General features: G+C 41.4%; 1 protein-coding gene across 1 annotated transcript in view; it reads left to right on the top strand.

Moving 5' to 3' along the window:
* The window catches only part of AXDND1 (axonemal dynein light chain domain containing 1), a 185,853-nt gene that overhangs the window by 153,772 nt on the left and 18,938 nt on the right, over window positions 1-13,143 (top strand). Inside the window, exons 23-25 of the mRNA XM_025389451.1 lie at window positions 1,489-1,593; window positions 9,728-9,810; window positions 10,656-10,891. Of these exons, the coding sequence (XP_025245236.1) occupies window positions 1,489-1,593; window positions 9,728-9,810; window positions 10,656-10,891 (424 nt within the window). The remainder of the gene's footprint in view (window positions 1-1,488; window positions 1,594-9,727; window positions 9,811-10,655; window positions 10,892-13,143) is intronic.

Here is a 13,143-nt window from a genome sequence, read left to right as displayed (position 1 = left end):
GGTTAATTTCCCAGGAAATTGGACACTCTTAATCACAAGATGTTTATGGTTGAGGAATCGAGTCAATGGAAAAAGGCATTCTCAGTTTAAAAATGCGTTTCACTTTAAAGATAATGGTACTGTTACAGGAAAGGGGTCACGATTCAGACCCAGGAGAGGGTTCTTGGATCTTGCACAAGAAAGAATTCAGGGCAAGTTTGCAGTCCAAAGTGAAAGCAAGTTTATTAAGAAAGTAAAGGAATAAAAGAACAGCTACTCCACAGACAGAGTAGACTTAAGGGCTGCTGGTTGCCCATTTTCTTGATGATATCCTGAACAAGGGGTGGATTATTCATGCCTCCCCTTTTTAGACCATATAGGGTAACTTCCTGACATTGTCATGGCATTTGTAAACTGTCATGGCGCTGATAGGAATATAGCAGTGAGGACAACCAGAGGTCACTCTCGTGGCCATTGTGGTTTTGGTGGGTTTTGGCCCGCTTCTTTACTGCAACCTGTTTTATCAGCAAGGTCTTTATGACCTGTATTTTGTGCTGACCTTTTATCTCATCCTATGACTTAGAACCATCTGGGGAGGCAGCCCAGTAGGTTTTAGCCTCATGGTACCCAGCTGCTCTTTAAGATGGAGTTTTTCTGGTTCATACGTCTCTGATAGTACACTCATAAATTATTGCTGAAATCAACAGTTACATTAGAGAATAACAATACTAATAGCCTGTCACAAGCTGATCACCAGGCTTTATAATAAAGTACACTATTCCTAGCCTTAATCTCCTATATAAGCAAGCATTATATTTATGTAAGGGCATTTCTCCTCTTGCTTTCTGAGGATACCCTCCTCTGTAATAGAGTAATTTCTAATAAACTGCTTTTGCTTTACTATACTCTGTGAGTCACCCTGAATTTTATCCTGTGTGAGATCAAAGAACCTGCTCTTGGGGTCTGTGATAAGACCCCTTTTCTGTTGACAAAACCATTGCTGCTGCTACTACTACTACTACTACTACTGCTACTACTACTACTACTACCACCACCTGTAGACTTAGTTCAGCCCCTTTCCTCTCTATTTTACAGCACCCGTTCAGCCTTTAAATATCATTTTCTCTGTTAATAATTCCTGAAGTACCTAGGAAGAATGCATGACCCTTTTCTGGGTGCACACAGCCTTTGGAACACACTTTTATGCTAACAGTAATCATGTTATACCATAATTATTCATTTTATTTTCTATCTCTCCTACAGTACTGTCAGTTCCTGGAAGCTGGAAGAAATCCTCTTTGTTTTTCCCATAGTTATATCCCGTTGTCCACAATCCCCATCCCACCAGTTTTTCACAGCGTTTGCTATGTGAAAGTCTTCAAAAATGCTTGTTGTATGATTAAAGCAAATGAAAAATGTAAGCTTCCAACATGGTGCCAGGAAACTTGCTGGTGTGCCACTGTGTTACCCACCAGCTTGCTAACAGGTCCGCGGGTTTCTGTGTTCTAGCAACCTTCAACATCTACAGAGGAGGAAAAACTAATTCGATTCATTGGAGAAGATGAAAATGTTCATTCCAAACCTCTATTTGAAACAGATGTGTTGTCTTCCTGGGTATGTATCTGAAACCCAACTAGGGAATTCAACACTATTTAACATTGCACAAACATGATATGGTGCTAACATCACTTTTAGCTACTCCAAGGGGACCAGGGGTTCCTAAGTTATGTATTTTACAGATATTTTTCTTCCAACATAATTCCTGGAAAACTCATATTTTCACCTTAACTTTACAAAAGCTTCTCATTCTCATCTTTAAACCTCTTTTTTTTGAGACAGAGTTTTGCTCTGCCTCCCGGGTTCAAGAGATTCTCCTGTCTCAGTCTGCGGAGTAGCTGGGATTACAGGTGCCTGCCACCATGCCCAGCTAATTTTTGTATTTTTAGTAGGGATGGGGTTTCACCATGTTGGCCAGGCTGGTCTGGAACTCCCGAATTCATCAGGTGATCCACCCACCTCAGCCTCCCAAAGTGCTGGGATTACAGACGTGAGCCATTGCACCCGGCCTAAACCCCATTTTAACATCAGTATTTCATCTCTTTCCTTAGTTTAACAATCTCTTGGTCAGTATTTGACTGATTTTTAAACATTCATTTAGTAGACTTTGTTGAGAGCTGTGATAACAAGCACATACTCCTAAGAACAATAATTGTCGGGAAACTGGAAACTTAGAGACAGTAGCTGTGGAAACTCAGCAAGAAAGCAGGTTTAAACTGTCTCCACAGAAGTTTGGTTGTAGGACCATGGTAGATTTCAGTCAGCCATTGATCAGTATCTCACTCTCTACAGAACACTGTGACTTTAGGAGTTTATGAATGGGCTTTATCCCACTAATTCCCTGAGGTGGTGGTAACATTTTGAGTGTATGTTGACGTTGTACATTTTCTTGGATTGGAGGATCAATAGATTTTGTCAAATTTCTCCATGCTAAAGTTAAGAACCATTTCATTATTAGGGGTGTGTGAGCCATAGGCTCTTGGCCCCCTAAAGGTTTGCTGAAAAATCACTGGTGTGAGGCAAATTGATTAATAGGAGAAAAGACATATAAATTTGTTTAACATGTATACACGAGACCCTTCAGAATGAAGATCTAGTTTCCCAGTGAGTTATGGAAGCTCATATACCATCCTGGGGCCACAGTAAAGAATACAGACTGAGTATGGCTAGAAACAGGTTACCTTGGTGAATCAGGTTAGTGACAAGACTGGTTGAGAGAGAGAGAAAAGGAAGAAGCTTGGCTGGCAAAGGTGGCCTTGTTATGTAGATGAAGCCTCCCTCAGAGAGAAGAGATAATAATGTTTATTTTTAGATTTCAAAAGGCATCAGACTCTCACTCTCTCCTGGTCCTGGAAAGGCATAGAAAGGGGAAGGGGTGGTGACTGCTTTAATGGAAATTCTCTACAGATGCAAATTTTTCCCACAAAAGACAGCTTTGCAAGGCCACTTTTGTTTCCTGGCCAGGCAGTGGCTATTTCAAAATACGTCAAATAAATATATTTTGGGGGCAATATATTTTAATTTCCTTCAGCACATTCTCCCAAAGTGGTGCCTTGGGAGACATCAGAGAACTTTGAACAAGTTTTAAAAATAATACATCACTATGTTGGTCACTAAGACTGTGAGGCAAATATGTAAGAGGGAGCACTGGGAATGGAATACAATGTCATGAGATTTTTTTTTTTCTTTTTCTTTTTTGAGATAGAGTCTCGCACTGTCACCCGGGCTGGAGTGCAATGGTGCGATCTCAGCTCACTGCAACCTCTGCCTCCCAAGTTCAAGCAATTCTCCTGCCTCAGCCTCCTGCGTAGCTGGGAGAACAGGTGCCCACCACCATGCCTGGCTAATTTTTTGTATTTTTAGTAGCAACGGGGTTTCATTATGTTGGTCAGGCTGGTCTTGAACTCCTGACCTTGTGATCCTCCTGCTTTGGCCTCCCAAAGTGCTGGGATTACAGGTGTGAGCCACCACACCCGGCCGAGATTTTTTAAAAAGGGAGACAAAGACAACGGATAGCAGCTTTTTATCTGCTAACCCCCACCAGTCCCAGCTACAAGCCCTCCTGCCTCAGACTTGGCTTTCCTAAAGTTAGAACTCTGGTATGCCATCCAGGCTAGGCCCTGAAGCCAGGCAGGAAGCAGTCAGGAAACTAGGAGCGTGCAGCCTGGGAAAAAACTGAGGAGCATCACACATCTTTGATAGTGCGAGGTCCATTGCTCCCAGGTACTGCCATTCTGTGTGATACTGGCAGTGCCATATAGATAGCCCAGGTAAAGAGAACATGGACCAGTAAGGTCATCTCTAAGCTTTTGAAAATTTGCTGCTGCTACTATAGATCACTAAAAACCAAACTGTCTAGGTTCTGATTAACCAAAAAATCTGGAGAGAGGACTGAAATGCCACATCCAGATGTACAAGTACTTGCAAGTTCCTGGAAGCCAAGAAGAATCACGTTCTTCCTGTGGAATGGTGGCTGGAGTACTGCACAAGTAGAAAGGCATCATGTGACTTCCCAGTGGGTCCTTCCTGCCCATTGCACAGACACAATCAATTATCTGGGAAAACAGCATTACAGTAAAGAAAGAGTTTAGTTGACACGAAGCTGGCCACACCATGTAGGAGATGGAGTTACTACTCAGATCAATCTTCTTGAAGGCTCAAAGGTTAGGCTTTTTCCAAGATAGTTTGGTAGGCAGGAGGCCAGGGTGTGGCTGTTGCTTACTGGTTGGGGATGCGATCATGGGGTATGGAAAATGGTCCTCATGCACTGAGTCCATTTCTGGGTGGGGGCCACAGGACTCCTTGAGTTATGAGTCACAGTGGCACCATCCTGCTGTCAGAAACTTGAAAAGACATCTCAAAATACCAACCTTAAGTTCTACAATAATGATGTTATTTACAGGCGTAATTGGGGAAGTCGCAAATCTTGTGACCTCTGGAATAATGGCTGAATTCAGATCCCTCTCATACTCCTAACTTGGTGGCCTTTCATTAGTTTTACAAGGGTAGTTTAGTTTTGGGGAAGAGCTATTATCATTTAAGCTTTGCCCCTGCCCTGGAATGAGCCAAGTCAGCGAGTCTGTGAGACTCAAGCAAGATGGAGTCAGCCCTGTCAGATTTATTTTACCATCATAATTTTGCAAAAGTGGCTTCAATCACCAGGCGCTCAAACAGAAGAGGCCTAATTGTGCTATTCTAGCAGGGGACGAGGTTGATTGGTATTTGGGGATGTTGGTTCTCAGAGAATAGAGTTTCTTTGAACTAGCTTAGGATATTAGAGATTTGGCCCATGGGGTGGAGCTGGGGAAGGTGTGTCTTGATTTAGACTGCACTGCAGGACCTGTGGGGCAGGCAGGGCCAAAGCTCCATGTTCTTTCCATTCACAAAGCTGCTGGGGCTGGGGCTCCCTGTGGAAAGTTTAAGGTTTCCAAACTTTCACTGTAAGGTTTTCCTTTATTATTATTATTATTATTTGTTTTTCCCTTAATGAACAGACACTCGCCTCTGGTCCTAAGAACAAAAATAACCATTTAGTAGGGATACAAGTCCAAGCCACCAGACCTATTGGGCAGCTGTACCCTGTCTTCCTGGTCTAAAAATACAACTCTCAGTGTTACCGGCACCATGGGTTCTTTTCTTGTAATCTCCCAGTATAAAGACTACTAGGTATAGTAGCAAAGAGCAAGTTTATTTAGCTTCTGTACAAGAAAGCCAGTGACAAGAAAGGAGAAGGATCGGGCTGTTCCCCGAGGGTAGTATGTGGTTTAGTTTTGTAGGGTTTTTCTATGGGGAAGGGTTATATCAGGGCATGTATAGGAGGGTTTTTCTGACACTCGCACAGTGGTTCGCTGTGCTTCTTCATACATCATATGTAGCGTTAGCATTTTAAATCTCCATCCCTGGGTGCGACTTTTAGATTAAAGTGAGGAGGGGGTAACTATGGGTTGGCATTGAAGTCTAACTGTGCATGCGGGGCTCCAGGGAAGTCCCTAGCCCTCTAAAATAGGAGTTTGTTAATTAATCTTCTTGAGTCTTTTGTTACTGATTGGCTGAGAGTTAAATGAGCTAGAGCTTGAGTGGGGGGCTTTTTTTTTTTCTTGATGGAGTCTTGCTCTGTTGCCCAGGCTGGAGTGCAGTGGTGCAATCTTGCTCACTGAAACCTTCGCCTGCTGGGTTCAAGTGATTCTTCTGCCTCAGGCTCCTGAGTAGCTGGGATTACAGGCGCGCATCACCACGTCCAGCTAATTTTTGTATTTTTAGTAGAGACGGGGTTTCACTGTATTGGCTAGGCTGGTCTTGAACTCCTGACCTTGTGATCCACCCGCCTCGGTCTCCCAAAGTGCTGGGATTACAGGTGTGAGCCACCGCACCCGGACAAGTGAGGTGCTTTTATCCTTTTCCTCTAGACCATCGTAAAATAGGGAACCAAGCAGCCCGCCTGGTTTATACGGGCAGTACATTTGATTGACACGGAAAGGAAAGAAAAAACAAAGGAAGAGTTAGGGAAGCAGAAGCCTCGTGGTCTACAGGTATAACTTACCATGTCCCTGGGAGCTCAGCTGGACAACAGCAAAGCTCCAAGAGATAGTTGAGTCCTGGGTTTCTAGTGAGAAGTAGCTCCAGACAACTAGGAAGCTAGGGACTTGAGCATGGAGAATTCCAGTTACTCCTAGTGTTCTCTCCTATAAATGATTACAGTAGGGGATTTTCTAGCAGTTGTGATATGAGTGATATCTTAAGAAGAGTGGTGGTAAGTCATCATCAGGTTGGGCAGGTTACTTGCTTGACCTGAGCAAACAGGCCCCCTTCATGTGGTTACCTGGCAACTTAGCACCATAACAGAGGTCTGGACAATCCATTATTTCAAACTACTTAGTTATCCGGGAGATAGGACTTTTTGGGGATTATACTCAAAGTGGGCATCCACTTACAAAAAAAAAAAAAAAGACCTCTCAGGCCATATACAAGCACAACTACCCAGTTTGGCAGTGTGCTTGATTTCGCTGGTAAACCCAATGATCCCATTAAGCAGCATTAACTTTGACCCTGCCTTACTTGGAGGAAGGGCACTCTGCCTTTAGGTGCGGCCCAGTATAATCAGCTCTGAAAACTTTTTACACAGCAACTCTGTGGCCCTCTTTGAATCCGAATCGTTCCAACATTGTTCTTGTAGGGCAAGCAGCTTGAATTCCATAACATTTCAGCTGACTGATGGAGATATGGGATGACTATATTCAACAAACTCTCCGAAGCATCTACCAAAAATGCTGAGAGCTACAGTGGACCCTAACTACAAGTGCTTGTCAGTGTGAATAGGGTTGCCCATAAGTCTCCTGCCCTAACAAGCAATACATTAGAAATAATCTCAGGCTCGTCTTAAAGCTATGGGTCCTGGCTGTCTGTAAAGAGTTGAAGTATATGAGAAAGATAGGGGATTTTGCTGGATCACCTATGAACTCTTTTGGAAGGGTGAGTGGGGGCCAGAAAATATTGCTGAAAATCAACAGTATTTTCTTTTTCTTTCTTTCTTTTTCTCTTTCTCTCTTTCTTTCTTCCTTTTTTTTTTTTTTTTTTTTTGAGACAGAGTTTCGCTCTTATTGCCCAGGCTGGAGTGCAATGGCGCAATCTCGGCTCACTACAACCTCCACCTCCCGGGTTCAAGCAATTCTCCTGCCTCAGCCTCCCAAGTAGCTGGGATTACAGGCATGTGCCACCATGCCTGGCTAATTTTGTATTTTTAGTAGAGACGAGATTTCACTATGTTGGTCAGGCTGGTCTCAAACTCCTGACCTCAGGTGATCCACCTGCCTCAGCCTCCCAAAGTGCTGTTACAGGTGTGAGCCACTGCCCCAGCCCCAGCAGTATTTTCAACACAAGATTAGACTTTCTGCCTTTAACTCTGTCATTTTGGATGAAGGAGGCCCTTAGATGTCTGTGTTTTCCTCCCACAATACCTTGTATCCCAGGCACAGGTATTAAGAGCAGTGATTGATTTACCCATTTTATAACAACATCAGGGAAGGGCAATTGAAATTGGTGGCTCCAGAAAATATGTCCAAAGCTGATAGGAGCACCCAGTCCAACTAGGAGTCCAGAATTGAATCCAAGGAGTTGAATCTGGAGTGGGATCTTCCCTGATGCACTCCCAAGCCATAGAGATGCAACCCAAAGCCCATTAGTAGAGTCAAACCCCAGGAAGGCCAAGCTAAAAAAATCTGAAGGCAGAATTGATGTCAGACAGAGACTAACTGGAAGCTACAGCACATAGGCACAAGCAAGGAGGGTCCAATCCAATTGATTCCAAGAGCTGCGTGGTCCATGTTTGTCTCTGTTATATAGTGAGTAAAAGAGCATAAAAGCCAGAGGAAGGTTTGGAGCCTGAGAAGAAGGCCTGTGGCAGTAACTGTAATTAGCCTTGAGGCACCTGCATCAGTATATGGGTGATGCATGGGGGATTGCCATCTGCCACATGTAGAGGATGCTAGCAGCCCCACAACCAGCATTTCAGACCACGGGAATGTCCAAAATGTCGTTTCAGACCACGGTTGGAAACTCTCCTATTGAAGGACTTGAAATGGACCACAAAACAATCTGTACTTGCCAGTATCAAAAGAAAGGGATGTTTTCCTAGCATATTGTAACTAAATTTATATCTGTTGACAGAATGAGGAGAGAGTCAGAAGGCTCAAATGTACACAGGTAGTAGTAGACAATCCTGGTTTATCTTGGATTCCACCGATAGTTTTAGTTGTTTCATAGGACTGTAAACCATGTGTGGAATTCCAGTTCTAGAAGCCTCTGCTCTGAAACCCTTTCTTTCAGAAGAACAAATAAGTTAGTAGTGTGTGCCTTGCAGGTACAGCCACATCACATATGTTTGGTTCAGGGTGAAAAATGATAGTGTGTACTTTCCAAACAAGTTACCCAAAAGAAGCTACAAAACAGAAAGAGAAAAATATGTGACAGAGAAAAGAAGAGTCTAATATCTAGCACAAAACTGAAGAAGTTGGCCAAGTGTGGTGGCCAGTGCCTATAATTTCAGAACTTGGGAGGCTGAAGCAGGAGGATCACTTGAGGCCAGGAGTTCAAGACCAGCCTCGATAACATAGCAAGACCCAATCTCTACCAAAAAAATGAAAAATTGGCTGTGCATGGTGGTATGCACCTGTAGTCCCAGCCACTTGGGAGGCTGAGGTGGGAGGATTGCTTGAGTCTAGGAGGTCAAGGCTGCAGTGAGCTATGATTATGCCACTGCACTGTAACCTGGGTGACAGAGCAAGATCCAGTCTCTAAAAAATAAAAAGAATAAATAAATAAATGAATAAATAAATAAGTAAATAAATAGTGAAGAGACTAACACAAGTTCTTTTCTCTTTTAGAAAAAGGTAGAGTGGTATGATGGGATGTGTGAGTGAGGATGAGAGGCTTAGATGCAGGTTTGCTTTAGCCCACTGGATCATGCTGTGATTGTGGCAGGCTGTCCGCCCTCTTCTCTCTCTCCTTCCGTCTGTAATGTAGACTTTACCTTGTACTTGACTCTGCTTGGGAGACATGGATGAATGAGACTTTAAAAGTACACTGTTCTGGGAAAATGTTAATATTCAATTAAAAATATAGTTTTTGTCCTCTAAATTTTCTCTCTCACCTTCCTCTTATATAGAGTCAAAATAAATTAAAGAGGTTATCTTTTTTCCATATTTTCTTTGCCTGGTAAGATTTACATCTTCAACTGATATTTATGAAGTTCCCTAAGGAATTTAAAGACTTCATTGGATTTTGCAATGTGACATTCTTAGCGAAGTAAATTATTAGTAAGACAGATATACAAGTTAGCTTCCTTGATCTTTAACTTGACTTATAAAGAAACATGTTGACCCTTCTCCTTATTTTTTAAATCTTTTTTTATTTCTCTGTTTCTTTTTGTTTTTACTGTTTCCCCTGCTGCTTCTTTACAATTCCAATCAAATTCTTATTCACCTGTAGCATGAATAATTTGGAAGCTTCTATGCTATCTGGCCACAGACAATCCCTATTTTTTTTTGTATTAAGGGTGTGCTTAACCATCTATTAGATAGATATGGTTAGTAGAAAAAAGAATATTCTGGAAGGTTTGATCCAGAACATCCTGAAAAAGTAGAATACCAATTGTTGAGACTATCAGTTCATTCATATCTCATATTTCCTCTGTCAGAGAGAATCAGCTAAGCAAGGTACATTGGCCCAAAAATATCTTGAAGCAATGGCTGTAATTGAACATATGCAGGAGAAGTTACTGTAAGTATGAGTCAACACAATGGTAAGAGGATGAAAATGGGCTGGCCAGAAGGCTTGACTGAGAAATTCATACTTTTTGGCTTCCTTTGGCTCTCCTGCTTTCTGTATCCTCACTAGGGGGATGCATATCTCCACATGTTCTGCTAGAGGCAGTAAACTACAGTGCCCTGGTGGGAACATCTTATCCATCCTTATCTACAGTGGAAAGATAGAGGAAGTCAAAGTATTTGTGTGTGTTGGAGGGGGGTGTTAGAGTGATCCAATTCAATATGTTTCTAAGAGATGACTTAGGGAAATAGATGGAACTAGGAGAAACTATTGTGCTTGGGAAAGAATGTTACATATATCAAAGAGTACAAAGGGTGATATAGTTAAGATGGCTGGGGATGCCAGGAGAAGAGCGTAGCCATGTAGACATATAATGTGCTGTAGTAGCTAAGAAGCACATCTCATGCTGGTTTCTTTGATTACAAAAATTTGGTTTTAGAAAAGAAGGGACTCTGTTGAATTTAGTTTGTTGGATCACATCAATTAAGAGAAGCCAAAGTTAACTCTTGAAAGGGAGTTCCCGGGCCATTGATGGAGAATTCCAGATACCCCAAATCAGATTTTATTAAGAAATGATAAATATATTCTTAAATAGCAGCATGATTTCTACTCTGACATTAGCATTCAGAGTTGCTCCTGGGCCTCAGTTCTCAATCAATCATTGATGCTGTTGCTTCCCTTATTTCTACCCTTCAGACACGTTCATCTAATCTCACTGCCTTTTTAGAAAATGAGTTTCTAAGTCAAAAATACTTTTTCAACCCTTTCTATTTTGTTGTGTTTCTCTTCCATATCAGGGAGGTTGAAAAGAGAGCCAAACAGGCAGAGGAAAAGTTTGAAGATGCATATGAGAAACTTCATCATACCCTTATAAAAAATAAAGATCTAGAGGAATTACTCATGACATCAAGAAAGGAGTCTAAAGGAGAGAAAGAAAATGAAGACAAAAGAGAAGTAAAAGAAGAAGAAGAAGAAGAACAAGAAGAAGAAGAAGTTAGGTCAGCAGAAGATTCCTCAAAATCTCCAAAGAAGGGTAAGCATTGCTTCATATTTTGCTTTATTTAGGTTGTAATTATGAAAGAAAATTTGACTGGGCCACAAGTATTGTAGAAGAACATTAATATATTTGGTGCTAATCTACTAGTTTATACTTCTCATAGGAATGTGCATATTTTAATCACATAACCATCTTATTCAGACAACTCACAAAAAGGAAAACCAAATGAATAACAACTGCGAATGAATAAACTAACTCAGATACAATTTTTATTTACAAAACTGGCAAAGGTTTTTTTTTTTTTATTATACTTTAAGTTCTGAGGTACAGGTGTACAACGTGCAGATTTGGTACATAGGTATACATGTGCCATGTTGGTTTGCTGCACCCATCAACTCATCATTTCATTAGGTATTTCTCCTAATGCTATCCCTCCCCCAGCCCCCCACACCCCGACAGGCCCTGGTGTGTGATGTTCCCCGCCCTGTGTCTAAGTAATCTCATTGTTCAATTCCCACCTATGAGCGAGAACATCCGGTGTTTGGTTTTCTTCCTTGTGATAGTTTGCTGATAATGACAGTTTCCAGCTTCATCCATGTCCCTGCAAATGACGTGAACTCATCCTTTTCTATGGCTGCATAGTATTCCACGGTGTATATGTGCCACATTTTCTTCATCCAGTCTATGATTGATGGACATTTGAGTTGGTTCCAAGTCTTTGCTATTGTGAATAGTGCCACAGTAAACATACGTGTGCATGTGTCTTTGTAGTAGCATGATTTGTAATCCTTTGGGTATATACCCAGTAATATGATTGCTGGGTCAAATGGTATTTCTAGTTCTAGATCCTTGAGGAATCACCACACTGTCTTCCACAATGGTTGAAGTAATTTGCACTCCTGCCAACAGTGTAAAAGTGTTCCTATTTCTCCACATCCTCTCCAGCATCTGTTGTTTCCTGACTCTAATAATTGCCATTCTAACTGACGTGAGATGGTATCTCACTGTGGTTTTGATTTGCATTTCTCTGATGACCAGTGATGAGCATTTTTCATATGTCTGTTGGCTGCATAAATGTCTTCTTTTAAGAAGTGTCTGTTCATATCCTTTGCCCACTTTTTGATGGAGTTGTTTGTTTTTTTCTTGTCAATTTGTTTAAGTTCTTTGTAGATTCTGGATATTAGCCCTTTGTCAGATGGATAGATTGCAAAAATTTTCTCCCAATCTGTAGGTTGGCTGTTCACTCTGCAGATAGTTTCTTTTGCTGTGCAGAAGCTGTTTAGTTTAATTAGATCCCATTTGTCTATTTTGGCTTTTGTTACCATTGCTTTTAGTGTTTTAGTCATGAAGTCTTTGCCCATGCCTATGTCCTGAATGGTATTTCCTAGGTTTTCTTCTAGGGTTTTTATGGTTTTAGGTCTTACATTTAAGTCTTTAATCCATCTTGAGTTAATTTTTGTATAAGATGTAAGGAAGGGATTCAGTTTTAGCTTTCTGCATATGGCTAGCTAGTTTTCCCAACATCATTTATTAAATAGGGAATCCTTTCCCCATTTCTTGTTTTTGTCAGGTTTGTCAAAGATTAGATGGTGGTAGATGTGTGGTGTGATTTCTGAGGGCTCTGTTCTGTTCCATTGGTCTATATATCTGTTTTGGTACCAGTACCATGCTGTTTTAGTTACTGTAGCCTTGTAGTATAGTTTGAAGTCAGGTAGCATGATGTCTCCAGCTTTGTTCTTTTTGCCTAGGCTTGTCTTGGCTATGCAGGCTCTTGTTTGGTTCCACATGAAATTTAAAATAGTTTTTTCCAATTCTGTGAAGAAAGTCAGTGGCAACTTGATGGGGATAGCATTGAATCTACAAATTACCTTGGGCTACTAGTATGGCCATTTTCACGATATTGATTTTTCCCATCCATGAGCATGGAATGTTCTTCCATTTGTTTGTGTCCTCTTTTATTCTCTTGAACAGTGGTTTGTAGTTCTCCTTGAAGAGGTCCTTCACATCCCTTGTAAGTTGGATTCCTAGGTATTTTATTATCTTTGTAGCAATTGTGAATGGGAGTTCACTCATGATTTGGCTGTTTGTCTGTTATTGGTGTGTAGAAATGCTTGTGATTTTTGCAATTGATTTTGATCCTGAGACTTTACTGAAGCTGCTTATCAGCTTCAGGAAATTTTGGGCTGAGATGATGGGGTTTTCTAAATATACAGTCATGTCATCTGCAAACAGAGACAATTTGAGTTCCTCTTTTCCAAACTGAATACCCTTTATTTCTTTCTCTTGCC

Source organism: Theropithecus gelada, chromosome 1 (assembly GCF_003255815.1).
Source record: "Theropithecus gelada isolate Dixy chromosome 1, Tgel_1.0, whole genome shotgun sequence".
NCBI classification, from domain to species: domain Eukaryota; kingdom Metazoa; phylum Chordata; class Mammalia; order Primates; family Cercopithecidae; genus Theropithecus; species Theropithecus gelada.
The sequence above is the reverse complement of the archived record's forward strand: the minus strand, read 5'-3'. Positions and strand labels throughout refer to the sequence as shown.